Genomic DNA, 27994 nt, shown 5'->3' on the forward strand with positions numbered 1-27994 from the left:
CTTTTTCGGGGCTCCATTTTCTTGCAAGATATATATACAAAGACCTCAATCGTTCCCTTTTTTGTCTTATCTTTAACTTGACACAAACCGGCGAAGAATGGGGTCCGACATCGTGTTAGTTCCAATGGATATTGATTCACAAAAACCTTCCGGTCGCGCCGACGAACTGCAGTTGCCATGGGTCGAAAAGTATCGTCCCCAGCGACTCGAAGATCTCGTCTCGCAAGACGACATTGTTTCTAGTATCACCAATCTTATCGACTCCGAAAACCTACCGCACCTGTTGCTGTATGGACCTCCAGGTACCGGAAAAACGTCAACTATAGTAGCGGCAGCAAAGAGGATGTACGGCAGCTCTTCAGCATATTCAAGCATGACCCTGGAACTAAACGCCAGTGATGCGAGAGGAATTGATGTAAGTTGCTTGTTTATCGTGTTCTTTTTAATCGGCGGTTTCTAAAGCTTTTGTCTCCTCTCTTCAGGTCGTCCGCAACGAGATCAAAGAGTTTGCTGGCACGAAACAGCTATTCAACAAGGGAATAAAGTTAATCATTCTGGACGAAGCCGATGCCATGACAAGCGACGCCCAGTTTGCGCTGCGTCGCATCATTGAAAAATACACCAAGAATGCTCGCTTTTGTTTGGTATGCAATTACGTTTCCAAAATCATTCCAGCGTTGCAGTCTCGTTGCACACGATTCCGGTTTGCCCCACTTTCTCGTGACCAAATTGAAGGCCGACTGACGGAAGTGGCTGAGGCAGAAAAATGCAAGACAACGCAGGATGGCATTGACGCAATTTTACGATTATCCGGAGGGGACATGCGCCGGGTATTAAACTTGTTGCAGTCGACGGCCATGTCGGCCGAAGTTGTCGACGAAACTTCCGTCTACTTGACTTCCGGTGCTCCACTTCCTGCAGATATGGATCAGATTCTAGACTGGCTTATGAATCATAATTTCCAAACAGCCTGTGAGCAGATTACCGCAATGTGCACCATGAAAGGGTACGCATTAGCGGATGTTTTGGCAGAGCTTACTTCAAAGATTATGTGTCTCGAAAACTTGGACTCGGTACCTTTGGGCATGTTGCTGGATGGCATGAGCAACGTAGAGCATCGTCTAGCTTTCGGACCAGACGAAAAGATTCAAATCGCATCATTGGTGGGGGTTTTTGTTCGGACTCGTGAAGCGATCTCGGTAAGCTGAGATGCTTGATCTAGTTGATTATCGTACAAAGGTTTCAAAGTCGTAGAAGTTGGTATCGGCAAGACAGTCTTACCTTAGCGGGTAAGCCACGATCAACTTCTGATAGCGCAATCTTTTGCCTGCAGCTGGGGCAAGTTTTCTATAGCTGGATTCACATGTCTTGCGTTTGAGGAAAGGATTAGCTTTGCTTGTATTTCTAGTTGTTGTAGGCGTAGCAATATGGGGTCTACGGCTATCGGATGAGAAAAACCAAGATTGAGTGTACATCGTAAAACGTGCATGTGAGACGTTTGACCCTTTGGACTGGTTTGAACGCAACCCGGTTATACCGACTCGCGCGCTTTTTTATGACTTACTGTTATTTGGCGAAATCTACTATATCGGTGCCATCAACGGAACGTTTGCCTTCTGTCGTGCGAATCCGCGGTAGTGTTCACTGTCAGACCACCACTATCTGCATGCCGCTGGTAGTAGAATTGCGTATCGCAGCAGACACCCAAAACAGCAGCCATCACTTCACTTCACACCATGGTGACCCTTGAGGGAATCCGCCTGGGTTGGGAATGGCTGCAATGGCTAGACTACACGCATATTCTGGGACTCATGGTCTTCATTTGGTGTTGGAAGGTCACTCCCTCGTCACAATCTGCGATTGAAAGAAGATATCGTCGACGGAGGAATCAAATCCCGAACGACGCGTTTCTTCGCCCGGGTAGGGTGTCCGAGGAAAATGCCGGACCCGAAGATGAAGTCGAGGCAGCTTTGGCCAAAGAAACGTTACTGGCAAAGGCGATGCCTGCATCTACTCTAGAAGAACGTCGTCGCTTCCTGTCGGCGAAGAAGGGGTCGATGAAACACGCTACCAACAGTCTTGCGAAGTATCTTGAATGGCGAGCGGAGCACCAACTTTCCAAGGAAGCGATCACCACGTTTCTTGTATCGGAAGATATTGACTTGCAAGACTGGAATATTGCTGCGGCTTCAGCGATCAAGAGACTGGGTGAAAACCCATCAGCCGTGCTTCCACAAATCGCTCGAATGCATCATATGCATGCAAAGCCTGTTTGCGATCGTACTGGAAAGCGACTGGTGCACATTCTTCCTGGTCGAATGGACGAAGGTGTTGCTAGTCTGACTGCTTATGCTTTGGCTGTGGCACTTTATATTGATCGCAAGTTGGATCGGAATTCATCGGAGCTTGTTTGTGTACTTATTGATGCTCGTGGAGGGGAAGGTTGGCGCAACTTGAATGCGGTGCAGCTCATGCCCTTTATTAAGCACACAAGCAAGCTCCTTTTGGAGTTGTTTCCCGAACGACTGTCCAAGGCACTGGTGTATCCTGTTCCGCCAGCTCTGGCCTGGGTTTGGAAAATCGTGCGACGATGCATCGATCCGTTAACGCGAGACAAGATATGTCTGTTGACAGGTCCGGCAACGATTGCATCGTTGCCTCCGGTCAAGCAGATGGAGGCTCACCTGGAGCCTGACACTGTGGAATTCCTTGAACAGGAACGTGTCGCGGCTTTCTTGCCAACTCCTGCACCGTTGTAATTTCGGAACAACCCACTTTTGTCATTTTCTTTCTTGACTACATGCTCCTGTAGAGCTATTTGAAAACGGGTGTATACGTTAATGCTATTAGCTTTTGTGAATACTATGATTCATCTCTTGAGCATCAACATATTCTGCAATCAAAACGTCCAATAGGGGATACGGAAAAGGCTTGGATACCATGCGATTCCGTTTGGCCACCGGTAGGCCCAAGCGCTCAAAGGTCGCCGTCTCCAACTTGGCCCGGATCTCATCGGCCACCAGCCTGGTCAACGGCATTGTTTCTCCAGAATACACTAAGAGGAACACTAACAGAGGTACCGGAGAATGATCCAGTGTAAAAACATCCCAAAGCGGTACGCTGACGCGAACACCTTGGGGTGCCAAATCTGCGGCGAGTTTCGTGATAACCTTCGTTTCCGTCAGTTCTTGGAGAGAATAGCGACAAGATTGAAGGCTTTCCGGTTCCAACGGGATCCGCAATTCGTGTCGACACGAAACCTGCAGATGCTCTGCTACGGGTATACTGTTTGGCAAGGTAAACACATAATTCAAAGGATCCGTCCCGACCGCGAATGGTCGATCTACACCCCGATACGAACTTAGGCTGTATTCGACTCGAAAGGGCTCGACGTTTCGGAGGATCAGACCATGCTCGGCCGCGTACAGCGAAGCCATCCAGCTTTGACGCCATTGCCGAACGGATGTGGCTTCTTGTCCACCCTGTCCCACACACAGCGGCACGTGGATTTCGCCGTTGGCACGGAGAACAGCACTCGCCGATTTTAGAAATTCGTTCAACAAGGCTCGATTGTAGCGATTGTTTGCTTTTCCCGGCCAGTGTGGAAAGTTAAAAATGATGCGATCCAGGGATCGCGTGGAGAAGCGTTCTTCGAGACGAGTGGCGTCGACCTCAAAGGTCACCGTGTGGTTGGAATATTTGGAAATAGCGTCAATAGCTGTTTGAGAATTGCGATAGGTCCGCAGGTGCGTAGCTTGATCTTCCAATACAGTAGCAATGAGGCGAACGTTCCGCGCAGCGAGATGTGGAGCCCGGTGTGCGCTGTAGGAGAGATCACCGTCGCCGACGATCAACCAAGTTTCGTGCGTCTCGTCGTTTGGTTCCGGAGTCCGTGTTGTCTCCGTTTGGTGGTTGCTCTGACTACCAAAGAGACGAGTGTGGCGGTGGAACGGCCTTTGGACGGAAGTATCTCTTCGTGTTCGTCTATACACTTGGCAATGACCATGTTCCGTCCGTGCTGATCCGATAGCGCGAGTGGGAATCGACCGGACGGGGGTTCCTCTTTTGAATCTACTGGTTGCGGCGCGCCAACAGAATCCATTCGCCAGGGAGGAATAAGTCAGGCCAGCGAACGCCGATGCGAGTATCCAGACATCGTGCGACTGTATCATACCATGCCGTGTCACACCATTCCACCAACAAACCGCAAAGCACAAGACCAGGAGTTGGCCGTGACTGTGACTGTCAATGTCAATACCTCGACGCGTACAGATGTGTATAAAACTGGCAGTGTTCCAGAATGCCCATTCACCTTTTTTTCGATGGTCAGAGGGTTCCGGATATTCCTCTAGCTAGGTAGGTAGGTAAGTAGTACCTCTCGGTGATGTTGTCGTCGTGACACACATTTCGATGCACAAGCAATGTGATTGCCGGTATGTCGGTATGTCTGTCCGTGGACCTTTTCGGAAACAGAAACAGTGACGTGTTTTGGGATCGCTCTGTCTTCGGGCGTATCGTTCGTTGGCTTCGGTTGTATCCGACCGTCGACCATGGGATTTTCTTTGGATTCGGCAACGGTTCCAATTTTTGTCTCTGCTCTTTCACTGTTCCCCGTCCAAGTTGCCTAGAAATTACACCATGATGACTGGACCTCTCGTCATGGCGGCAATCTGGACATTCCGACCCGTCGCTGCCTTTGTTGCGCCAGGGACGTCGGTACACTACCGGAGAGCCTACCAACGACTCTGGATGGCGTCGTCTTCTTCCGCCACCATTTCTGTCGACAACAATGTATCGCGGATGAGCGTGCTACAGACACTGTTATCCAAACATGGAGCACCCGGTAGTCGACAATGCGATCAACCCAATGACCTTGTTCCCGTCACTTCCTTGCACGAAACACCCGAATTGGTGTCCTCCATGACGGGTCCTGACGAACAACTCTCCAATCTGCACCCTTACTTGTTTCCCATTGCCAAATCGACCTCTTCCGGAAATTACATTTGTGCCTACCGGAATCCCTTTACGGAGGAATCGGACATAAACCATCCCTGGCCGATCGTCGAAGCCCAAATCGGCGGGCCGGGCATGCGCCTCTTGGCCCTCAACAGCGAACATTTGATGCGCCGCATTGCTTGCGAATGTGACACGGACGGCAGTGACGCTTCCCGTACTCTCGTCACACTGTACAATCAAGATTTGGGAAAGGGTGATCTGGCCTCCGCTTTGGACGCTCCCTACCAAGCCGGCGCGGTTGAGCAACTCGGCTACGGCGTGGACAAGTACGTATTGTTACGGGTGGGCCCCTTTCCCGACCTCTACCAAACCATGGCACGCCAGCACGCGGAAAAAGGAGACGAGCAGAGTTCTCTGATTGCTGCGGAAGCGGCCAACGGTAAATTGGCTGGCTTCGGCTCGACCTTTCGATTTTACGCACGCCTGTTGGCCTCCTTTCCGAACCGTCACGAAGAGTCACGGGACGCGGCGCGAATGTGCTTGCGCTTGCCGCTCACCACCATCGGTATGAGCATGGATGATTTCCGAGAGGTGGCAGTGCTGGGGCAACTTGCGGAAGAACAGGATTCCCTGAAGGATACGATCGCCAAATTGAACGACATGTACGAAAAGCTCCGCATGGCGGAGCAGGAAGAAGATGGCAGCAAAACTCCTGAACAAGCTGCCATTGACGAAGCCAGCTATCTGATGGACCAAACGGCATTGTCAGGGGCCAGATGGAGTGAGATTCGACCAAAACTTGGTACGATTTTTCGGTCCATTGATCGAGTTGACATGGCAAAATTTGTTGACCTATATAGTGACAAGTAAATTAGTCACTGCTACTAACGCTCATATTTCCTACGACCTCATGTAAAAAGCTCCGCATGGCGGAGCAGGAAGAAGATGGCAGCAAAACTCCTGAACAAGCTGCCATTGACGAAGCCAGCTATCTGATGGACCAAACGGCATTGTCAGGGGCCAGATGGAGTGAGATTCGACCAAAACTTGGTACGATTTTTCGGTCCATTGATCGAGTTGACATGGCAAAATTTGTTGACCTATATAGTGACAAGTAAATTAGTCACTGCTACTAACGCTCATATTTCCTACGACCTCATTGTACATATGAGGCTCTCTATTTGCTTCCTTCCGATTCCCTTCCCTCGACGTAGTCATCATCCAAAAAGGACTGCAGCTCACATTCGCTAATGTCTCCGACGGGACTGACATTATCGCTGTCCTTACTTTTGATGCGTCGGCTCGAATGAAAGGCATTTTTAGAAACATCCAACACCGATTCTTCAGTAACAATACCGTTACCTAAAAGGGTAGGCAGTTTCTTGACGTGATGTAGAGTTGAGAAGGCTTCAAAGTACAAGCGCGACGGCATTAACTCGGGAGCAACGATCGCAGCAAGATAGGAAACGCCTAAAAACCCGTCAAAACAAAACAAGCCAACCATCACGAAGCAGAAAATACCAAACCCCAAAATTGGTTGGGCCATACTGCCAGGACGTGGTGAGATCAAAGGATCCGAAGCGTTTAGGATGGGAAGCAGCCAGTCGAATGAATTCGCCAAGATTTGAGCACCAGCATCGTAAACATCAAGGGGATAGTGTACGCCATCGTAACTTTCTTGCACACGGCCATGCGTAAAAGAACGTCCATCTAGGACGAAAGATGCGGCATCGTCTATACCAAGTTCTCGAAAGAGTTCCCGAAGCTGCACAATTTGATCATCTCGAATATTTTTTCGTTTTTCCTCAGTCATCAACCCCCAGGTGTTAATTGCTGTTGGACTGACCCATACGACACCCACGTCGGCGGCCTTAAGCGCTTCGATATGTTGCGCCAGCGTTCTCGCGTTTTCAAGTACAAGCTGCTTATTTTTTGTAGTATTGAAGCGATGCAAACGGTCCCACGGGCCGCCTCCAAGTACGACAACATCTGGTGTTCTTGTGCCTTCTTGTATGTGATTCAAAATGTCTCCCATCTCATCAAGATATGGAGCCCATCTGAACTCCAAGTCTGTCTTTCCGTATCGTCGCGAAAAGTCAGACCATTTTCCCAAAGTCGTATTATATGCACCAGCTGTATGGTCACCAACCTGTCGGCACAGCGCATGATACAAGTGCCGCACAATGCTGTCTCCGACAAAGGTGACATTACGGCTACTTAACGTCTTCAAAAGGCTTTCGGGACTTCGCTGAGCTATTGTACAGTGAGAAGATGATGGCGAAATATCCCACCCCCAAACAAACTGATGGCTTTGCGGGGAACATGTCCCGAGTGTGCCCGCGCCGAAATCCCGGTAAGCTTCTCCCCGAAAATTACCATTGCACCCATTAAATGGAATCCAAAAACCTCGTTGTACATTTGCTTCGCAAGCATTGGATAATATTTGTGTCTTTCCTGCTCCAAATAGAACCATACTGTTCCAGCAAAGTCCAAGGAATGCAATCGCAGCAGTACCAGCGGAAAAGCTAAGTGTGCCTGAAGACGGACTCCACCGTTTGGAGGTGAAGACAGTTACTGCTGAAGAGCTTCGACGATTCTCTGAAACATACAATAACCATGTGGTATCGATGATAAGTCTGTATAGAAACATACCCAGCAGAGCGGAAACAATGCATACAGTCGACAAACAAAGTATGCCAAGTAATTTCAAGAAGAGGGCGAGGGCAGTGTAGGCCGTCAAGATTGCGCCTAAAACGAGAGTGTTTGTGAAGCATGCGGTACGGTCATTCGGTAGAAGCATGCCCCTCACAAAAAGAGTGAGTTGGTAGAGCCTTCGACTCAAAGCAAAGTAAATGAAACTCACGACGAGAAAGTTCATCTTTGGCCAACCGGGTACCAGAATTAGAAGGCTTTTTGCGTTGGAGGTGAGCCAGATATGGTGCTGCATCAAATATGTCTCCAGCGTCGTTTTGCCAATTTGATGCAAGAGTTCTAGCGTGTGTCCCCTTAGCCAAGGGGTTACATTTCGGTAGTAAATATACACCAATACTGGAATACATCCAAAATACGAGTTCGTTTGATTGTAGTCGAACTTGCTCAACTGGAAAGGCCAACATACCCACCAGTAGAAGATGCCTCCCAATGCAAGACCTAATATTGCTTTGGCTGCGACATGCTGTCCAAAAGGCAGGGACTCCAGCTTTCGAAAGAACAAACTGGTAATAGGAAAATTTAGAGCTGCGAAGCAATACGTGAGTATTTTTGAGAGAAACTAAAGCGATGAGTAGAAAAGGAACCTTGAGCTCACCAAATATCATTCCCAGAATAGTTGACCAATGATCAAGAGTAGATCGAAAGTACCACTCCCACAAACTGCCAGAAGTAGCGCCGAGCACGGGTACCTCACCAAGGAACGGCCAATGAAGGAGACGGAAAATCCCGCTATCCACATCCCATACAATGAAGATGAGTAGAGCCAACCCTCCGAGCTTCAAGCGTATTCCCCACTTGGAATAATTCAAGTCAGTTCCGATCTTCATAGTCACATACACCATCAGAAAGAAGTAGGTGTGCAAGAGACATATATAATACAAAATGTAGGTTGTACCTTGAGATAAACAAAGAAAGACGACCAAGAAATTTAATCTCCAAAGCATCTGCATAACACGCACGATGCTATAGTCTCCCTTTATGTAAAAGAAGGAGAAATTGCCGTATCCTATGAGGCGAAAGATAAAGAAAAGTTAGCATAAAAAGAATGAAATACATGGACCAGGGATGATCCGCAACCACTTACCTGTCATAAACACGTAACACGTGATCATAACACGAATCGCGTTGTAAACTTCCTCGGCATGAAAGTAGTGATATAGGAGAAACATAAACTGCATCCACCCTTTCCATTCTTCTGTCTGATCTCGATTGAGGATTTCGGTAGCTTCGACAGACGGTGCAACCGAGCGCTGGCGTGCTATTGTCTTCGAGTCACCTTCGTGCGACATGGAATCAACCACAGAAGATCCTGTACCCAGAGGCTGGTTTCGTTTCAGCGTGAAAGCTGAAGCCAGCAGCAGCAGAGCCGTTAAAAAGAAGAATTCATCTCGGTCATAGGTTTTGACACCGTGAGGAAAGGGAGGATGGTACTCGCAGAGGTAGGCGTACAACAAAATGCAACCAAAAACAGTAGAATGGAGAAGAAGCGTAAACACGGACGAGAAAGACCGAATGTCCAATGCAGTCGACCGAGGATTTCTAGACGCTTGGATTGCTCGCCAGTCGCCTGACGCTACTGACTTCGTCGCGAGACTAGCCGTCGCAAAAATGATAGTACCGAAAAACATGGCAGACGCCATCGTTGTCAGCGGTGCTACTTCGGCAGCAGATTGAGGAGTCATGTGTCATGTGTTCTTGATACTTCACAGCTCAAATATTCCAACGATCTTGCTACACTCAGTAGATGGTCATACTTTTATCATTGCCTGTAGTGGATGAGTGCGAGTAAAATGGAAATAAACGCACATAATTTCGAATTACAGTGGCAACAAGAAGCAACTTGGTCCTAACAGTAAAGCTCTTTTGGAAAGAAAGAGGGTTACTTGCAAAATATTTGTCCGTTGGATATCCCAATCATTTTTCGGGAGAGAAGATTTTATGTCGGAAGACAAAACCGGTCATGATCTTACGCGAATGATGTTGAACAATGAGCAGTTACTTTTCGCTCACGGTGAAAAGGCAAACCGTCCACTTGTCGCCTACGCAATCCATAGGAATCGAAGGCGGGGGCAACACTACCGAGATGGCGGGAAACGATAGCTGCAGTGGGAGACCGGCGGTACTTTCGCTGTCCATGTCGTTGGATGATGCCGAGGATGGCGCAAGTGCTGAACGTGATGACGAATCGACGGCAGCATCCACAACCAAGCCGAGCGAATTTCACGCCGCGGAAGAGATATGGCTCCTGCTAAGCCTCTCTTTCCCATCCGTAGCGATCCAATTTAGCATGTTCTTTCTGTTTCCACAAGCAGCGTCAATTGTTGGACGCGTCCTCGGTACGGAAGAGCTCGCCGGATTTTCCTTGGGAAGTCTGGTGGGGAATTTGACTTGCCTTTCTATAGTAGTCGGTACTCTTTCAGCCGCGGATACTTTGATGCCTCGTGCATATGGAAGAGGCGACTATCCAGAGGTAGGGCGTCTGGCGATCCGCAGTGTTGCGGCTTGTGCTGTACTGTTGCTTCCGCCGATCATTCCACTTTGTACAGTCGTGGTAAGGGTATTGATCTCCATCGGGCAAGATTCGACTGCAGCCGCCCTGGCTTCGTCTTGGATTCCTCTGTATCTAATCGGCGTCCCCGCCAACGTAATCTTTCGAGTAATTCAGCGATTTCTTGTTGCTCAGCATCGACCTTGGCCGCCAGTCTATGCCAGTGTGATTCCGTGCGTGTTTGTTCAACCTGGACTTCTCCGAGTCCTGATTCCAAGAATGGGGCTACAGGGCTCAGCACTTGCAATTGCATCAACTCAGTGGATTATGCTTTTACTCTTAGTTCTTCACCTACGCTGTTGGCCTTCCTACAGGCCCGAAACCTGGCCAGGTATGTCGGTTGTAAAGTTGTCCCACGTGGGTTGCCCATCTAATTTCTAGATTTTCCACAGGATTTTCTATAGCCTTTGTCAAAGAGGCGTTATCCCCTGTCCCATTTCTGGAATTTTTGCATTTGAGTTTCGGCGGTGTGCTTTCGCTGAGCGAATGGTGGTTTTGGGAAGCCATGTGTTTTGTGGCAGGATCGTTTGGAATGGTTGAACTTTGCGCGCATACGATCGCTTACAATGTCATACCTTTGATGTTCATGATCCCTCTCGGCACAAGCATTGGTCTATCCGTACGAATTGGAAACGTCCTTGGGGACGATCCTCTTAAAGCAAAAAAGATTGCTGCGTGGACCGTGTTCTTTATTGCTATTTTTGGTGCAATCGCTGCTGTTGGTCTTTGGATATTCAAGTACAGCGTAATTGGTATGTTTACGTCTGATCCTTCCGTGGTTGAAGAATCCTTACGTATTTGGGGGAAAGTGTGCTACTATATCTTCAACTTCTACATTTTTGGTATCAATTGCGCAATCCTCCGCTGTGAGTAATTCGGGAAAATCTATCCGGAGAGTCAGTCATCGCAGCCCGTACCCTCATATCTTTATCTCTTGAATTAGCACTCGGCATGCAGTGGAGATTAGCAGCAATTATTGTGGTATGCTTGTGGATGTTGCTTTTACCGTCCGTCTTATGGATTGCCGTCCGAAACGGCGGAGGCCTAGAAGTACAGTGGACATTGCTCCCTTTGTACTACACGCTCATGCAGGTATTTCTTATATACAGCTACGTATTTCATGATTGGGGAAACAAAATGGACCCAACCTTTCCACCTCCAAACTGCCAGCCAGAGTGCCTCAATTCGCCTACAGAGTCGACCATGTTGCTTGGGGCTTAGCTCTTGCTCTCCTCTCACGAAGAACCATTGACATTTTTCCGTGAAGATTCCGTGTTTGCACCTTTTGGATTTTTCGATTTTGGACGCGTGATTCTGGCCGATGAGACTGACGAACCCTTACGTGATGGAGTGTTTGCAGGCTGTCGACTTAGAGTTTCGTCCGTCACCAAATTTGTCTTCAGCGCCGTTGGAGATCTAGTCGGCAATCGCTGGCTTGATACGCCATCATGCTTCGGAGCGAGCTTCCTGTTCAAGTGTTTCACGGAAGGGTTGACAGGTCTCGAGGCACTCTTGTTATTGGGATCGGCCGGGGTCTTTGCGATATCTAGCTTTTCCTGTGCCTGCATTTGTCGCCGAATCAATGAGCTGTACGCACCAGTTGGGTTTTCCAAAAGCTGACCATGATTGCCTTCTTCCACGACCTGGCCGTTCTGAATAACAAAAATAGTATCCGCATTTCGTACGGTTGATAATCTGTGAGCGACAATAAGGACAGTCATTGCGCCCTCCCCCTTTTCGTTTTTCCCTCTTGCGAGCATATCGTCAATTGCGCTCTGTACCAAATGTTCGCTTTCTGCATCAAGGGCAGAGGTTGCTTCATCCAATAGCAACACTTTTGGTTTTCTTACGAGGGCGCGTGCGATTGCAAGCCGTTGACGTTGGCCCCCACTCAACTGCACACCACGTTCTCCGACCTCCGTGTCGTACCTTAATTGAAGATAATGTCAGCACAGATAGCAAATTTGTGGCTGTCATCCGATAGCGATTGTTTATGTTCTACTCACTTTTGGGGCAGTGTTTCAATAAAAGACTCTGCATTGGCCAGTCTCGCTGCTTCGACGATCTCTTCGTGCGTTGGTTCCATGTCCGTTCCTTCGAGGCCGTACATGATATTTCTTTTAATACTTCGGGCAAACAAAGTAGGTTCTTGAGAAACAATCGAAATTGTTCTACTCAAGCATTCCGGACTTATTTCGTGAACGTCTTGACCGTCCAAAAGGACTCTTCCTCCGCTTTGCTCATACAGATGTTGAATCAGTGACATGACGCTGCTTTTACCGCCACCACTCTGACCAACCAACGCGATAATGGAACCTGGCTCAACTTTAAGCGAGAGCTTATTCAGAACTTGACGCTGGGGTCGTGCTGGGTAGTACAGGTCCACATTTTCAAACTGGATTTCTCCACGAGGCTTACTGAGTCGAATACCCTTTGTACGCTGCATGCGAGTTTTGACCGCTTCAATCCCGAGCATGCCGCGGTACATATTACGGTCCCGCACAGCCTCGCGTTGTGCGGAGGACTCGCGGTATCGGGGCGTTCTATGCAGAAGCTCGAAGACTTTATCGGCGGCACCAACTGCCTGGGTAAGCGAACTGAAAATGTATCCGATACTTGAAAAAGCATCCGATAGAGCTTGTAAATAGAGCAAGAACTTAACAAGATCACCAATCGATATATCGTTATTTCGTACAAGCATTCCTCCATAAAAAACTTTGTGTGAAGTAGACATTCTATGAGTGAGAACAGATTTTAATGAGATGTAAACATATACGGGCATTCTATCTGACATACCAACAACCGCAAATACCAACTGCGGGACAGCCGTAGTAAATGCCGCATACCCACAGTAAGCCACTGCTGATCGCTTGTTCAAAGCAAGATACTTGCCCATGTGCTGCTCAAATTCCTTTAGTTCAGCTTCAGCAGCATCGAATGACCGTACGGTGGGCATCGATCCAAAGGCAGCCTCGCTGACGCTATTTCCGTCCGCAAGTTTCTTCTGCATCAGCTTTGTCAATGATCGAACGTAGTTGCCATACCATTTGGAAAGAATAGTAATCAACGGCACCGAAATAAATGCAAGTATAGACAGCTGCCAGGAAATAAGAAACATGCAAAGCAATACCCCGAAAGCTGGAAACGAGAAATGTATGGATTTCAGGTCGACAGTCTTTTAAAAACAGAAACGATAGTATTGGTGGCACATACCTTGAACAAGCGATCTCAAAAATACGTTTACATTCAGAGTCACTTGATCGCCAACTAGAGTTGTGTCACTGCTCAACCGGCTAGTTATGTCACCAGTCTTGGTAGTATCAAAAAAGCCTATATCTTGAGAAAGCAACGAGTCCATCAACTGGATTCGCAGTCTCACATTCACTCGTCCGCCTACCACAGTAAATACAGAGCCCCGTAGACCAGAAAACACTCCTGCCAAAACCGACGCAAGCACAAGCAGTTTGACGTACTTGATAAAATTCGGGACTTCCCACATGGATTCGTGCCGCGAGTCATTGTCATCTGCGTTTGGAAAAGCTGCAGCCAAGGCATCCAATATACGGCCCAAATAGCGTGGAATACAAATTTGCGCAGAAGCGGCAGCGAGTAAAAAAACAAACGCGATACAAATCAAGTGCAAGTCTGGATAGATAGTTGTCAAAAGATCTTCTAGTGTAGCCTTGTAGCTGGCGTCGGCACCAATATCACTGATACCACGAGATTCTTCTGGCTGTTCCATGTCCGTATCTTCTTGCATGTCTTGTGTTTCATTGTTGCCCAATAGTGGTACATGCAGCGACGAACCAATCGAACGTAACAAACCTGGTGGTGACTGTACGAATCTATCTTTTCCGTATCGTGTGGCAAGGAGACATTGTTGATCTAACGCCGTAGCTTCTACAACCGAGAAGATAGCCGTCATCAAAACTGCCAACCAAAATAAGGGATGGAATGGTTCAACGTCCTGCTTTACACCGATCTCCACATTCATTCGCAGCAGGCACTTGATTACACAAAAAACTTGTGTGACTAGAGCAAGCATTTCGCCGCCAAACGACGGGCGCGACACGTATCGTCGGAACCATGAGCCAAAAGCTTCTTCCAATGCTTCTTGCTCCAGTTCTTCGTTCGACTTCCGTTCGCCGTTCGGATGGGTCAGCGGGAAGGGATACTGAGGTGGCGGTTTAGCCCGACAGAGGGAAACAAGTAAACCCAACCCAATCGCCAGTAAACGCGCCACGGCTAGAAGACAGAGATCTAGCAGTGACCCATACAATGTGTAGTGTCTGGTTTCGTTTGTTGCACGGCTTGTGAAAGGCAGTAGGGGCGTCAAGACGAGAACAGAGGCGAGCATATCCAAGCCCAGTAGACCAAGAAAGGCACCGAGGCGCCAATGGGATTCCCGAGCTGCGGACTGCTCGGAATTCATTGCTGGTCTCGATCGGAGAACTACGTCTGATGCGTCTGCAGCCATAGAAGAGTGTTCGTTTAGTATTTGTAAGTATTACAATTTGCAGCGGCAGCCCAGCTTTAAAGAAATGCAGCAATGTGATTAGTAAGCTGACTGAGTGAATGGAGGAGCTGATTGCGCGCCCTCTAGCTACCTAGTCTGGAGAGACGGCCAACTCTCATAGTTTCGATCAATCATGCAAACTCACTGTCATTACTCCTTGCGTTATGGGAGAAAAGCGTGACGTCATTTTTGGCCAAAGAGCGGATGACTTTTGGACAACGCAATTGTTCTGTACCACCTGTGCGTCGCCAGGCGGGATAGTGCAGACGAGATACACGCATCCATCATGAATCACTGTCAGCTGACTGACTGTGAATGATGCAACAAAAATGCGATCACACTGCAACGATAGCATCAACATCAAAAATGGCAACTTGATTACCGAGTGTAAGTCGGTGACTACCTGGAACTGTGGCACAAAGAACCACAAGTTTAGGCATTCAGAAAATTTGCTATAGCATCAAATCTACTATGAAAGTATTGCTCGGAGTTGTCACGCTTGTTTCATTGTCCAGGGGCTCGGAAGCCTTTTCGCCGGCGCAACCGGCTACATCTTCGACTCGCTCACTGGTTCAAAGCTGTCGATCTTCACCAAATGCACTACTTACAACGCCATTATTCGCGGAGAAAGAGAAGAGCAAGAAACCGTTCGACGAAGGTCTCCGCACAAAGCTAGTTTCGGAAAGCATCGCCCCCTGGCGCACGCTGCGTTTGTTTCTGTACACGGCTTTAGGGGCGGGTGCCTTTATCGGGGGTCTCGTCAACTTATCGGGAACAGCAGCAGCTATAAGCGGTGCGCGATCTGACGTAGATATGAATACTGAGGTACGAAAATGGTACAGATAAACCAATGTTGATCGAAACATTATAAGCTCACCACTCGGCTACTCACAAATTGCAGTACATCAATTTGGCCATTGATTTCGGTGCGGTTGCAGTGTTTGCCTTTTTGACGAAATTCGATCTTGATAAGCAAAAAGACTTGAACGAAAATGTCGAGAAGAAGATTGAGCTAAAGAAACAGCAAAAGCAGCTCGTCAAAGGGATGAAGGAACGCGAAAAGCAACTAGCAACATTAAACGTGGAGATTCAAGTTTCAGCTACTGGCGATACCAAGCAAGCTTCAGTTCGCCAACTACAGGCCGGCGCTCGCCAGCATATGATTGTAGTGGCAGGCCCGAAAAAGGCCACGCGGGATGCTCTCATTGGAGCCAACTTGCTAAAAATGGATTTTGCCATGAGCAACGTTCTTGTCGTACCTTTTGAAACCGATGTTACCGAGGCTGATCGTCTTTCGCGGCCAGAAGGTGGATTTGGCGAACGTCCAATGTACGAAACCCAACCCTATGTGGCTCAGGCGGTTGGCGAGGGATGGCAAGAGTACATAAAATCGGAAATGAGCGATGCCGTCAAACAGAACGGCGAAAAAGTCAAAGAAGAGGGCATTGCTATTGTTGTCGCTAGTACTGGAAAGATTATACGACGAGGCGTCGGTAAAGTTCCTTGGCGACAGATGGTGGAGCAACTGCAAGCATCTACGAAAGAGAAGGAAGGTTCCGGACTGCTACCTTTTTAAACCACCAACCGACTCTAGCTTTTGTATTGGCGACAGAGTAGCCGTTTCAGCGCTCGTGATACATCCTAGTAACACTCACCCCTTAAAAAACGTATTGCTGCATCTTCCAAAATCATGTCCTAAAGCCATAGAGCAAGATCAAAAGGTTAGCGATAGTTTGACACTGATCCGAATATCGCTCCGCATCTTCCCAGAGAACTAATGCATGAAGAGCACAATTCCCTCCCTATGAGACGGAGCCTAGTCCTTCTGAGCGCATTGACTGCGCCAAGTGAGGGTTTGTTTTGCTTTGGCACTTATTGGAAAACTTTCATCCCACAAACGAGAGAGAAGGCCTAGTAAAAGTGCATTCAAATATCCCTCAACGAGTTTAACCCAACTTACATTCCACAATCCCTTGCCTAAGAATTCCAGCCTAAAGAGTGAATCGCAGAGGACACGCTATGGAAGTCCGATGAAGCATTTTCTCATAACAACTAACATTCATGTCGATCACCAGACTTCTCGTATGATGCGGTGGGCGAATCTTGCTTGTGAGGCGAAAAGAGATTATGTTTGGACAATAAAACAATGGACGGCCACAAAAAGAGAGACCAGGGGATGTTTTTGTCAATCTCTGAGAGGGCGACTACGTGTAAGAGTTAACATTCAAGGCTACCAGTACAGGAAAATTGATTTTGGATGACATGTTTTCTGTGGCTGTGCCGCAGCAGTGGTGGTTTTGACTGTGAGTCTTGGCCGTGAATGTGCTAACTGACAGTGAAACAGTAATTACAAAGAGTTCCTCACAAATCAGTAAAATTTTAAACTTAAATATGGTTGAAAATGAGCATGTTTTCATGTTGGTTCTCTTTTGACAAGATACTTGCTACTTGTTGCCCTTCTAGTCAGAATTCGGAGGGATTTTACAGAGACTGAAGAATCGGCCGATCAGGTGTATTGATCTTTCTAATTCCAAGAGTATGGTAACCTGCTGTTGTTCCCCCACTTGCATGCACACGACGATTGTTTCACACGAGAATGTCGAATCCCCGACTTTTAAACGGTTCTTCATGGAGTTCTACCGGGCGAAAGGAGCAGTGTCCTTATGCATTGCGTCGTTGTTTTTGGTATTTGGCCTGGGCTGCATCGTAGGACTGGTACGTTCCATTGTGAAAACATCGCCAGGCATGAAATTTCAGAAGCAAAGAATGTCACTGACAAAAGCGCCCCAACGTTAGATTCCCGAAATCATATCAGACCGCTATGCGAGACTTAGCTATGGTTACAGTCTGATTTTGATCGAGCTCATAAACCGGAGGCATGACAGAATGGTTCCGACCATGCTCAAGCCATCGCAGCCCGGGCAACTGTTGTCACAAGCGTGTTATCGCTATCTTTAGTCCATTGGTCGGAAGCGTTAGCGATACGCATGGACGGCGATACGTGATAGTAGCGAGCTTGTTCATCGCCTGCAGTCAAACTTGGGTGTTTCTGAGGCTAGTATACAGCCCCAAACTCAATCCTCTATGGTTTTATATATCCAGCAGCTTATCAGGCATCGTAAGCGACCTTGGTACAGCTTATCCAGGTCTATCGGATACTGTCGCCCTTGAATTCCGCGCGTCTAGCTTTGGACTATTCCTTGCCTGTTTTTACGGAGGCTTTGCCTTCGCACCATCAATAGCTCTACTTTTATCCCCACCACAGGTATCGGCACTAGCATTCTTACTCACTTCCATTGGATTTCTCACAGCCTTTGCGTGTCTACCTGAAACAATTTCAAGGGAGATTTTAGAACGAAACATAAGCCACCGGGAGCTGGAAGTGTACTCATCAAGCGTTCGAAGCATCTTCTGGCGAACGATGCAACGACCGTTTCGAGAAGTATTAATCTTAAACGTAGACTGGACAATTCGACTTGTTTCATGTATCTCATTTTTCAGCTCAATGGGGTTCGCTGCGGATGCAACGATTCTCGTTTACTACATTGAAGATGAGCTCAATGTACGACAAGGAGATTTCGCTTCGATGTTCTTTGTACTTGGTGTGTTCGGCATTTTAACACAGGCCACTCTTCTCCAGCCATTGACTCGTTGCTTGGGAGAAAAGGGCCTGTTAATCTTGACATATTGCTCCGGAACTCTTCATAGCTATTTATGTGGTCCCCAAAAGTCAAAATCTACACTCTGCGTTGCGATGGTTTTCTCGCAGCTTACCAAGCTAAACTGTCCTCTCTCGTCATCGTTGGCCTCCAAAGGCGCCTCGGATGACAAGCAAGGTAGAAAACAAGGAGCTGTTTTTGCAACAAATGCTATAGGATACGCTATGGGTCCTTTTCTATGCAGTTTGTCTACCATCATACCAAGAACAAGACTCCCTTTGGTCCTGGCTTTATGTTCATATACGCATCCATGATATACGCAGTCGGCACTGTTTTGGTTGCATCAATTCCACCGAGAGTTCCAGGTGAAGTCGGAGCTACCAGTGAAAACGAAATTTTTTCAACGGCGTCTGCCGATTTAGAGGAGCCTCTCTTGTTGCAGGACGAGTCTCACTGTAAATGACACTCATTCGCTTGCTACGGCTTTCCTCATCGCAGCTATGTCCTTCATTGAAAAACTGCCAAGCTTTCTCAGTCGCGCGGCGATTTTATGAAGTTCGTTGTCAGACAGATGTATAAATCGACCATCGTTTGAAATGATTCCAGCGACTCTCCTCTCTTCAATTAGTTCCTGAATTCGATTTTTGACAACCGTTTGCGAAACACCAAAGTCCTTTGCAATGATATCAAGTGCAACTGATCTGCTTGCTTTTATCTCACGTACCCATTCATTAACCGTCTCTTTTCGTTCCGAACACGTCAAAAACGTGAGCCACTCGTCTTCAATTCTGTTTCGTTGCTCCTCTTCTACAGCGTTTTTAGCAATTTTTTCCTCGTCACGACGGCGTTCATCCAGAATTTCCTTTTCTTCCTTGAGTCGCTTTGTCGCGTCTTGCAATTCTAAATGCTGCTTCCTTCGTTCTTCCTCGAATAATCGTCGTTCATCTTTCTCTACCAGCTTCGCAGCTTTTTGGCGCTCTTTCCGCGAAAGGTGCCTGATTGACTCTCCTTCACCCTCTTCACCAACAGCACCAATTGCCTGAATGTTATCCCTTTGACCTGGCACAATTGGTGCAATCCGTCGTTGCATCTTCATAGTGGCTCGCGCACGAGCACGACGTTGGGCTCTATTGAGAGTTGCGGCGTCGGCATTCGCCAGCTGCTCGTCGTACCCGTCCTCACCTTCACTTTTCTGCATATCGGCTCTGGATTTCAAACGAACCAACACTATAGCATAGACGCCTGAAGGAGCGAGTAAAACAGTGAGAAATGAATCAGAGGCAGGCTTCGTCACAGAGACACATCGAATGGACTCACCAACAGCCAAGCAACAAAAGCCTGTTACCGAAGCAACAAGCAGCGCCACGTCTGAAAATCCGACACCAATGTCAGCAGCCGGGCCAAACGGACCCTCCGTCATCACAGCTGTGTAAAAAAGAGAATATATGATTTCACTATCAGATGAGGAAAGTGAATAGCTGATATCTTTGGATGTGCGAATACGGTTTTAGCTGCTGAGGTAACAATAATGTAGTGTAGGAGGAACTGTGACTTTGAGTTACTGTTAGCTTTGTAACGTTTCGTTGCGGCCGACGGACAGAGCATACTGTCGACTAGAAAAGAATTCGACAAGCTACCCGCCGCCCACCAAAAAAAACAGTCTTCACATGGCAATTGAAGATGTCGCCTCTAGAGTAGCCGAAAAGTAGATGCTCAAGTGGCTGATGAGACAGCCAATCAAGGTTTATGAAGGTTGTGTCAAAAGGCTATCCATTGAGATAATGACCGAAATGAACTGCGCTGACTGTGAGCACTCTTTTCAGAAGAAACCGTATAGTCCTTGGTAAACAATGACAGAGTTTTAGCAAGAGTACCCATACAAAGAATTCAGACATCCCCAAAGATGTGAAACGTACCGAGAATAAACGTTTCATATGCAATCGCCATCACATGCCATCGAAAATCAAGACTCGCGGTTGAGGCAGCCGAAGCAAAGAGGCGGAAAGTAAAAAGGATAATGCCATCGCCAAAAAATTGTCCCCTCCAAATTATTTTTGCTTTTATCAAACCCCCGCCATCGCTTCCGTACCGGATGCCAGCAGCCGAAACGGCTTTGTAAATGCAGGCGACTAAAACATGTAGCCCCATGAGCTGTGAAATGAATTTGTCGCCCACGTACAGAGGCGCCTCCATGCTCCGGTGCAAGGATTCAGGAGATCCTTTGGGCGGCGAATGTAAGAAAGCGTTAGTCCACTCCAAGTAAATATCATCACGGGGGATAAACTCGAAAATAAAGCCGGGGAAGAGCAGGTCGCGTCCAGAAATCACAGCCATGGAAGCCGAGACGATCATTATGGTGCGTGTCACAATCCGGCTCGGAACAGAAGACGGCGTCTTCCCTTCAGTCATCGAAATAGATGGTCCCTGCTTAAGAGGCTTCGCTGTGGTCAAATAGAAGGCCATAACAATCGCCTCGATGACAAGAATTGCGAGTATACAGTAGGTCATCTCCTTGGCACCAGAGGCCTGTAGTTCGCCCAAATAAACTGCATATAGAGTAGCAATTCCCAGATTGGTGATTACAGCGGTTGAGAGGAGGGGGCGAAAGTGGCCCATGGTCCACTGAGCACCTTTTGGATGTACGAGCAAGGGAAGAATTTTTTGCAAGTGGACAGCTAGCCCAGCAGCCCCAGCCATTTTGCGAACAAAGAAACCCCCCATATTGTTCGCATCGGTTGTGGCTTGGCGGATCGCACTGAGACCTCCTTGCTGAGATTTCCATCCCTTCGAGTCGTCAAACCAATCCATTGACTTGGTGAAGGCCTTTCAGATAAGGCAACGTTGTCAGCAGCAGAATCCCAATTAGAAAAGAACGGAACAGACCAGAAGAGAAAAGACCAATTCAAAGTTACTCACCATCATAGCCTCGTCCCAAGAACCACCAATTGAACGGCCTGTTGCAAGAAAATCTCGCATACACAGGACAAACATCGTACCGGAGCAGATGAGTACGGTGTACACGAGACCCAAAGGCGGAAGGTGGTCTTCAATGAGGTCCTTCGCAGCGGTAGCCTCCATCATTTTAGTGGCGACGGTGACTTCCTGGACGTTCGCCAGTTTGGTAGTCTGCGGTCGTCTTCGATGAGCTGCCATAGTCGATCTGGCAAGCTTGTATTGTTGCCATCAAGATGAGAAAATCTATTAATAATGGAAAGTATGCCACAAGGCGAGCAAAGTCGTTTGTCGGCATTTGTTTTCCAGCTGTTGACAGTTTCTGACTGTTAATCTGGGCATTGGACTCTCTCTCACGCTTGACTGTGACAATACAGTTTTCGGACAGACAGAGGGCATTCTAGATTCCGGGTTCTGGTAACTTTAGGAGGATTTTTGTTTCGTCAGCATCAGATTCATTATACCGGTATCGTCTTTTGGCAAATCGAGACCTCGACAAGAAATTCAATAAACTGAAGCAAAGCTTCGATTCAGATGTCGCTTCGATATACACATTTATAAATTATCTTGAGTGACGATCGAAGAAAGTGTTCTCGTATGCTAAATCGCCATAAAAGGGATGTCTTTTCAGAAACACACTGGGTGACGTGTTCAAAACCTTTCTGATGGTGCCAATTCAGTCTCCGCTTCCAAAAACAAAAACAACACCAAGACGAAGACTCTGTCTACTGGTTCCTTCCCATTCCAACGACACAAGCCACTGTCCCGAACCAAATAGGCCACCAGACACAACTCTCGTTACACAGAATCCCTTAGAAGCGGGACAAGGAGAAATCGAAAAGAGATTGATCAAACGGCAGGTACGTTCATGGTCGAGGTGAGGAGCTGCTGCATTCGTGCAACAAACAAGTTGAACGTGAGTTGTGTAGGCCGTGAGCGCCAGCCTCTCCGTTTCACATATGAACGAGTTTTTATTGGTCTATCCATGTCTGCGACGAGCAACAGACACATACGCACCACGCAAACAAGGCGCTCATCAGTTCTCTTCGTTGTCTTGGCAGACGTAAGCACCGACCCGAACAACCATTCGTCGCCTCAAATTCAACTATGTCGGAAGCAAACAACACCAACAACAACAGCAGCATGAAGAACGTCCTCTCCTCATCCGACACACTTACGCTTAACGTAATGAAGTCTTTGGCTCAGAAACGGAAGAGCGACGATAGCGGGAGCTCGAACGGCGGTAACAACTCGGATAACTCGGCACTTGTGAGCCTTGGCGGTAACTCGTTTGGCTTCAACTTCGACAGCGAAGGAGGTCATTCAACACCCCCAAATTCGGATCAGAATGATAACGGAGGGGACAGTGATGGAAACGGGAACAGACCGATGGAAACAAAATCCCATGCTGTCACAGTGAGCTCGGGGAACTCATCGGACAACATTTCGAATGGTCAGAGGACTTCGGGCTTTAAATCTTCGATCTCGTCTCTTACAAACGATAGCAGTTCAAATGAAAACAGAGAGTCGGAATCTCATCAAGCTGCGGCAGCTAACGCCGTTGCGAATCTCCAAATGATTGCGAACTCCTTCGTCGCGAACACAAATGGCAATTTACAAAGAGTAGAGTCAACTTTCTCTCTGGGTAAAAGAAAGGACCGTGAGGCTGACGAGAGCACCGGCTATAACTCAGACGAAGACGGCGATGATCCTTCTCGGGTGGGTTCTTCGTCAAGAGATGGTTCGCACGAAAGTCTAGATGGCGGAAAGCAAGGGAAGGGCTCAAAGAGGAAAAAGAAGTTAAATGAACGAAAGCGGGAGGAGCGCAACGCTCGAGAAAAGGAGCGGAGCTTTCGAATATCGAAGCAGATCAATGAACTGAGGAGTCTCCTTTCAAGCGGAGGTGTCATTGTACCAAAGGGCACAAAAAGCTCTGTTCTCACTGAAGCCGCGAATTACATTCGCATTCTCCAGCAGCATCAATATCGATCAGAAATGTAAGTCAAGTGGTACAAATATTGAAAATGGCGCATTCCACCAATCTGGCACTCACTGTTTTCTTCATTTCCTTAGTGACCGGCATCAGTTGGTTCAGCAGATGCAGCTGATAGGAGGTGGGGCGCACGGACCACAGGCGGCAACTGCTATTCGGCATGTGGCCGCCCAGAATGGCGTCTGGTCCCTAGGTAATTTCGGCGGAGTACCCTCGAAATCCTCTATGTCGTTCTACCAGCCCGCAACGACAGACAGCAACGCTGATGACGGCGAATCTTCGTTTCAGGCGGATCCCACCTCTCAAGCTTCAGTTGATACACCGGAATATCGATTTGTGTTTAACTCCTGTGGGATCGGAATGGCGTTGGCATCAATGGGAGGAGCCTTCATCGACTGCAACCAATTGTTCAGCCAGCTATCGAGCTATTCCAAGCAAGAGCTGTGCGCGTTAACAATATTTAATTTGACGGCAAGGCAAGATCTGCAACACGCATTTGATCTTATCAGTCAAATGATCTCTCCTCCTGTTGATGTTCGAGGCCAAGACACACCACCAAAGGCTATTGTTCTTCGTGGAGCAATGGGGGACCGTACTGATATTGGTCTCAATGTTTCACTGATCAAAGGCGAGGACGGAATTGCAAAGTGCTTCTGTGTCACTTTGATTAAGAATCCCGAGTCTCCATTTGATTCGGCTAAGCCCGTACCGGTATCGTTTGAGTCCATTCAAAACAATGCGCCGGTATCCACTGTGGATGATACGAAGACGGAGAGTATGAGTGCGACACCAGCCTTTACCTCAGGGTAAATGCATGGGATATCTTTTTCGTCACTGAAATTTGAGTAATTCTGTTGTTTCGATAGGACGCTGCTCTTTGCGTATTCATACGAAATATATTTCATTATATAAGAATAATTATAACAATGTTTATCAGCATACAGTCGGTATCTTAATGATTCTCACAGTCAGCAAGAATAGTGTAGCTTTATGTTCCGGCGTCCATTCGCAATCGGACTCATTGCCAAATCGAGAGTTTTGCTTGTCCGTCTGCTTTCACACGCATGAACATCCACTTGTCTCGACCTTGAAATGTCCGATGATGACGAACGAAGACAGCTTCTCGAATGCACAGTTGGAAAAGCACCATCGTTTGTTCTCTCTGCTGACAGAGAAGAACTGAGACTAACGGGTAGACAAGTCGTCAGCAGCAAAACAATCGTAGTAGCGACCAAAAAATCTCAGATCGGTTTTTGGGTGTTCATGTACAAATTATTATCATGATGTCAGCTGTAAAATCTCTCCTCGTCGTTATCATTGCTATTCTGATATCCACAACTGTTGGATTCTTGCCTCGCCTCCCGGTGAGACATCTCTCTCCCAGCATCAGCGATGCTTTGTCCCGTTTCATATTAAAGGAAAGCGGAGGTAATAACGAAGAAAGCATGCCTCCTTCAAAACTTTCATTGGAAGAGAAGATGAAAAACTGGGAAGCTACAGAAGAAGAACAAAAAGCCGCGAGCCTAGGGGGTGTTGTTCCTGGACGTTCGGATGCATTTGATATTGGTCTTTTTGTTCTCTTTCCACTCATGGTGTTGTCAGGCTTAGCGTTTGCCTTTTTCCCGTTAATCATGGACAAAATAGACGTCGACAGTGTGGGCCCGCCGCCGATGGTGTAGTCTTCATCTTGATCCACAGAACTGTCTCCCAATAATGCGACATCGGTTCGCCAAGATGATAGATTTACATTCGGATCAACGTCAAGAATCGACACAAGCTTATGCTATCACACATGTAAGGGTATTTATTTAGTGATCATCCAGAAAACGTTCGAAAGCTTCGAACCACCAGCATGCGGCTGGGTCAATAGCTCTTTCACTAAAAATAAAAACATGGCAAAGAGAGAATGCATTAAGTTATTTTGTCTTAAAAATCAAACCTAAGACGCATGCATTTTCTGGCAGAACTTGAGTGCGCGGGAGCACTTATGCAAGGTCGCCATCAACGCAGCCAGTTCCACACGATGGATGTGCGTAGGATCGCCGCCTTTACCAGTCCGTCCCAAAAGAATTTGCAGGGCTGTTGATAGACCCATAACAGAGATCTTGCCGTGCAGACGGCACTTATTGCACTGGACACAGTTCATAATACGAAGGAGTTCACGTGTCCGCATACGTGCTTCCCACAGGGCATCTGAAGAGTCCGAGTCCTTAATAGCTCTAGCTTTGAGTCTGGTGAAGGCAATATCAACGGTCGGTTCCACAAGAAGTGGCGATTCAAGTATATGGCGAAGGTCGTTTGAAGTGTCCATGCTGACCTTTCCTGATTTCATATCGTTGTACAAACGATCACGAGCTTTCGAAACTGCTGTTAACATCAACATAAAACAAAAGTAAAGATTTTCCAAAGCCAAAGGAGTTTCACCTTCAGGCGAAAGTCTGCGTGCAAACTCAGCTTTTGGGTCTCTCCAGATTTCATCCTCTTCAAACTCTTCCCCACCATCTAGCTTTTCTTGAATACCTTGGATGACTTGGGCAGAGATCATAGAGTGTAGTCCAGAGACAGCCTTGTTGTAATCTGCCTTCCAGTGATCATCATCAAAGTCAAATTCCTGAAAACAAATACGGTTGTGAATAAAGTTCCAAACTTCGGACCCGTCATAATTAGTGTATCCTTCCGGAAACATCTCGGTATCATAATAATCAGAGCTGGGCATATCCCATCGCCCCCATCCATCCAATTCAAACCCGGCCTCGTCCATGTCTATTTCACGAATAGTTTCCGGAACCTGGAAGCAATTCCAACATACGGCTGAGAACACAAAAATCCATCTGGTTGCCAAACTTCAACAAACACCTACCTCATCTTCGTCTACGGGGTAAATCTCGCAGCTTTGCGTGTAGCACTCAAAGAGCTCTTGTGGCATGTACTCGCAGCTGGCAAGAATGTCAACACTGTAATAGCGGAACTCATCCTGCTTTCGCAACGCTTCTAGGCTTTTAAAAAGATCCAAGTTGTTGGCATTGATTGCCTCAATACCTGGCAATAGGTCTTCGTTGGATGATATCACTGAAGTACTCTTAAGATTCGGAAGCCTGGAGCGGCTTCCCAGATGTACGGCCGCGATACCAGCTGGTTTCGGTGAAATAAAGGCTCTTACGGAAATTTGGCCAATGGATGCCGCTGTTAGAACTGATAGCGGTTTCATTGTCGCGCTGTACGGTGGCTGACTGGCAGTCGATTGACGAGCAATTGATGCGATTGAAACAAAAAGATTTCGGGGAAAATACGATACGCCTTGCTTAGCTGCCTAGCCTTTGCAGAATGTATTTCTCGGCGGCAGGGAGGGTACTTCTACAAATCTTAAAAATATTGATAACACGGTGTTTTGTCTGTTGTTCACAGTCAAATTTTGTTGCGATCTTCCTTCCATCGGAGCCAGATGCCAAGATGCCAAGATGCTTGTGTATTTCGCAAAACTCCCCTAAAATGTCGAATAATCGGGGGCGGAGACGGACGAACATAGGCCTGCGTCCGTTGTCGTCCGCTAAAAGGATTTGCGTTTTTTGAACAGAACTGTAAATAATGTGTCGGATGCTGCCGAAACTCTTGAGGCAAAGCGCCCACGTCTAGTTGGGAGCACCAGTTCAAACCAACATATCAGAGCGAACGACGGATGAGAGATATGTCGAGTAAGTGCAAACCGATTTCTAGATTACTAACAGTCATTTACAATTAAGTCTTATGAGCGTGAAAAAAGTTCCTCTTTATGGACTGTTAAACGGAACAAGATTATTGTAAGCAACAATAGTTGCAAAAAGATCGTCTCCATTTATATGTCCTTCGTCCCAAAGATTCGTGACATGTTTTAACATCTCCTCGTGGTAGCCCTCTTTGCAAATTATTTCGTAGTTTTGAGTAACAAACTCAATGGTAAGCTTTGGTATATCCTTTTGTGGCGTATGCGGTTGACGTTTGATAAAATCGTTCCATAGTTTCAGGAATCCCTTCTCACTAGCTGTAATATCGTCGAAGTCGTCCAAAAACTAGGGAAAGACAGCCGCACCAGATGAGCGAACGCCAGTGAAGAAATCGCGCCATGGCTCAAGTGCGACGAACTTACTGCTTCATCCATTTGATTCCTCCACATCAAGTCTATAGAGTCTTCAGGATCAATATCTAACATCCACTCTCCAATTGCGACCTTTCTGAAATTGGTCATGTGATAATACGCTCTCTTTGGCGGGCGAAGACCATTGCGAATCGCGATTTCCAGATCAAAGCTTTGAGAAGAAGCGTCATCCTTAACTACCTCAAGGCAATACAATGCATTCAAGCCGTCAGGAGAAAAGTCTGATTCTTTTTTCCGTTTCCCTGAAATGTGGATCTATTATAAAAATGGTATGCAGTTGCGATGCTGTGAGCTATAATCGACCTCGAGAGGAATCCACATAGACAAATCACTTCCTCACCGTCCCGTCCTCTGCCCGTAACGCTCGAAAGAGAATGCCTTCGTGGTTTCTATTCATGTGTATCCACAGAGTATCCATGCTAATCTGCCGAAGAAAAACAGGAATACCCTTCAGATAAAAGAGCTTTGCAGAACTTTGGCAAATGATACGAGGTGCCATGAGAGGTATTGACTTACCGAAACATTA

General features: G+C 47.3%; 13 protein-coding genes across 13 annotated transcripts; 7 read left to right on the forward strand and 6 right to left on the reverse strand.

Annotated features, from left to right (window-relative positions):
• Positions 1-124: 124 nt before the first annotated feature.
• RFC5 (predicted protein) lies at positions 125-1208 on the forward strand (the record flags this gene model as incomplete). The annotated part of the gene is made up of 2 exons (XM_002179634.1): positions 125-415; positions 483-1208. 2 exons carry the CDS (start codon positions 125-127, stop codon positions 1206-1208), a joined length of 1017 nt encoding a protein of 338 aa, XP_002179670.1.
• Positions 1209-1736: 528 nt separating this feature from the next.
• Positions 1737-2871, forward strand: PHATRDRAFT_45563 (predicted protein; the record flags this gene model as incomplete). The annotated part of the gene is made up of 1 exon (XM_002179635.1): positions 1737-2871. The coding sequence occupies one exon, from the start codon at positions 1737-1739 to the stop codon at positions 2757-2759; it is 1023 nt and encodes a 340-aa protein (XP_002179671.1). The 3' UTR covers positions 2760-2871.
• Positions 2847-4006, reverse strand: PHATRDRAFT_45564 (predicted protein; the record flags this gene model as incomplete). The annotated part of the gene is made up of 2 exons (XM_002179832.1): positions 2847-3899; positions 3923-4006. The coding sequence occupies 2 exons, from the start codon at positions 4004-4006 to the stop codon at positions 2847-2849; spliced, it is 1137 nt and encodes a 378-aa protein (XP_002179868.1).
• A 573-nt stretch (positions 4007-4579) lies between these two features.
• PHATRDRAFT_45565 (predicted protein) lies at positions 4580-5826 on the forward strand (the record flags this gene model as incomplete). Its single annotated transcript, XM_002179636.1, has 1 exon — positions 4580-5826. Exon 1 carries the CDS (start codon positions 4639-4641, stop codon positions 5824-5826), a length of 1188 nt encoding a protein of 395 aa, XP_002179672.1. The 5' UTR covers positions 4580-4638.
• A 1918-nt stretch (positions 5827-7744) lies between these two features.
• On the reverse strand, positions 7745-9399 carry PHATRDRAFT_20024 (predicted protein; the record flags this gene model as incomplete). The annotated part of the gene is made up of 4 exons (XM_002179833.1): positions 8970-9399; positions 8753-8918; positions 8264-8674; positions 7745-8193 (listed from the first exon to the last, which is right to left on the reverse strand). Coding segments are annotated over exons 1-4 (1407 nt in total), but the record flags the coding sequence as incomplete, so codon positions are not given.
• Positions 9400-9655: 256 nt separating this feature from the next.
• On the forward strand, positions 9656-11090 carry PHATRDRAFT_35296 (predicted protein; the record flags this gene model as incomplete). Its single annotated transcript, XM_002179637.1, has 2 exons — positions 9656-10547; positions 10609-11090. 2 exons carry the CDS (start codon positions 9656-9658, stop codon positions 11088-11090), a joined length of 1374 nt encoding a protein of 457 aa, XP_002179673.1.
• Positions 11091-11274: 184 nt separating this feature from the next.
• On the reverse strand, positions 11275-13898 carry PHATRDRAFT_20026 (predicted protein). The gene is made up of 5 exons (XM_002179834.1): positions 13430-13898; positions 13013-13354; positions 12720-12931; positions 12223-12629; positions 11275-12145 (listed from the first exon to the last, which is right to left on the reverse strand). Exons 1-5 carry the CDS (start codon positions 13713-13715, stop codon positions 11452-11454), a joined length of 1941 nt encoding a protein of 646 aa, XP_002179870.1. The 5' UTR covers positions 13716-13898; the 3' UTR covers positions 11275-11451.
• Positions 13899-15092: 1194 nt separating this feature from the next.
• PHATRDRAFT_45569 (predicted protein) lies at positions 15093-16401 on the forward strand. Its single transcript, XM_002179638.1, has 2 exons — positions 15093-15557; positions 15634-16401. The coding sequence occupies exons 1-2, from the start codon at positions 15204-15206 to the stop codon at positions 16306-16308; spliced, it is 1029 nt and encodes a 342-aa protein (XP_002179674.1). The 5' UTR covers positions 15093-15203; the 3' UTR covers positions 16309-16401.
• Positions 16402-18857: 2456 nt separating this feature from the next.
• On the reverse strand, positions 18858-21630 carry PHATRDRAFT_45570 (predicted protein; the record flags this gene model as incomplete). Its single annotated transcript, XM_002179835.1, has 4 exons — positions 21308-21630; positions 20308-21214; positions 19709-19816; positions 18858-19633 (listed from the first exon to the last, which is right to left on the reverse strand). The coding sequence occupies exons 1-4, from the start codon at positions 21542-21544 to the stop codon at positions 18858-18860; spliced, it is 2028 nt and encodes a 675-aa protein (XP_002179871.1). The 5' UTR covers positions 21545-21630.
• A 1811-nt stretch (positions 21631-23441) lies between these two features.
• On the forward strand, positions 23442-24277 carry PHATRDRAFT_54435 (predicted protein; the record flags this gene model as incomplete). The annotated part of the gene is made up of 1 exon (XM_002179639.1): positions 23442-24277. The coding sequence occupies one exon, from the start codon at positions 23442-23444 to the stop codon at positions 24144-24146; it is 705 nt and encodes a 234-aa protein (XP_002179675.1). The 3' UTR covers positions 24147-24277.
• A 339-nt stretch (positions 24278-24616) lies between these two features.
• Positions 24617-25015, forward strand: PHATRDRAFT_35301 (predicted protein; the record flags this gene model as incomplete). The annotated part of the gene is made up of 1 exon (XM_002179640.1): positions 24617-25015. One exon carries the CDS (start codon positions 24617-24619, stop codon positions 25013-25015), a length of 399 nt encoding a protein of 132 aa, XP_002179676.1.
• A 215-nt stretch (positions 25016-25230) lies between these two features.
• Positions 25231-26736, reverse strand: PHATRDRAFT_45572 (predicted protein). Its single transcript, XM_002179836.1, has 2 exons — positions 26197-26736; positions 25231-26124 (listed from the first exon to the last, which is right to left on the reverse strand). Exons 1-2 carry the CDS (start codon positions 26542-26544, stop codon positions 25276-25278), a joined length of 1197 nt encoding a protein of 398 aa, XP_002179872.1. The 5' UTR covers positions 26545-26736; the 3' UTR covers positions 25231-25275.
• Positions 26737-27103: 367 nt separating this feature from the next.
• On the reverse strand, positions 27104-27967 carry PHATRDRAFT_35303 (predicted protein; the record flags this gene model as incomplete). The annotated part of the gene is made up of 3 exons (XM_002179837.1): positions 27104-27382; positions 27460-27723; positions 27809-27967. 3 exons carry the CDS (start codon positions 27965-27967, stop codon positions 27104-27106), a joined length of 702 nt encoding a protein of 233 aa, XP_002179873.1.
• Positions 27968-27994: the final 27 nt, after the last annotated feature.

Source organism: Phaeodactylum tricornutum, chromosome 7, assembly GCF_000150955.2.
Source record: "Phaeodactylum tricornutum CCAP 1055/1 chromosome 7, whole genome shotgun sequence".
NCBI lineage: Eukaryota > Bacillariophyta > Bacillariophyceae > Surirellales > Neidiaceae > Phaeodactylum > Phaeodactylum tricornutum.

Excerpts from the sequence above, each read along its gene's own strand:
- PHATRDRAFT_45572 (XM_002179836.1), bottom strand. The coding sequence starts at position 26,544 with ATGAAACCGCTATCAGTTCTAACAGCGGCATCCATTGGCCAAATTTCC. Across the intron at positions 26,125-26,196 it reads ACCCCGTAGACGAAGATGAG|GTTCCGGAAACTATTCGTGA; the intron begins GTAGGTGTTTGT and ends AATTGCTTCCAG.
- PHATRDRAFT_20026 (XM_002179834.1), bottom strand. The coding sequence starts at position 13,715 with ATGTGGGAAGTCCCGAATTTTATCAAGTACGTCAAACTGCTTGTGCTT. Across the intron at positions 13,355-13,429 it reads TTTGAGATCGCTTGTTCAAG|CTTTCGGGGTATTGCTTTGC; the intron begins GTATGTGCCACC and ends TCTCGTTTCCAG. Across the intron at positions 12,630-12,719 it reads CCTCCGCACAACGCGAGGCT|CCTCGTGGAGAAATCCAGTT; the intron begins GTGCGGGACCGT and ends CGACTCAGTAAG.
- PHATRDRAFT_45569 (XM_002179638.1), top strand. The coding sequence starts at position 15,204 with ATGAAAGTATTGCTCGGAGTTGTCACGCTTGTTTCATTGTCCAGGGGC. Across the intron at positions 15,558-15,633 it reads ACGTAGATATGAATACTGAG|TACATCAATTTGGCCATTGA; the intron begins GTACGAAAATGG and ends CACAAATTGCAG.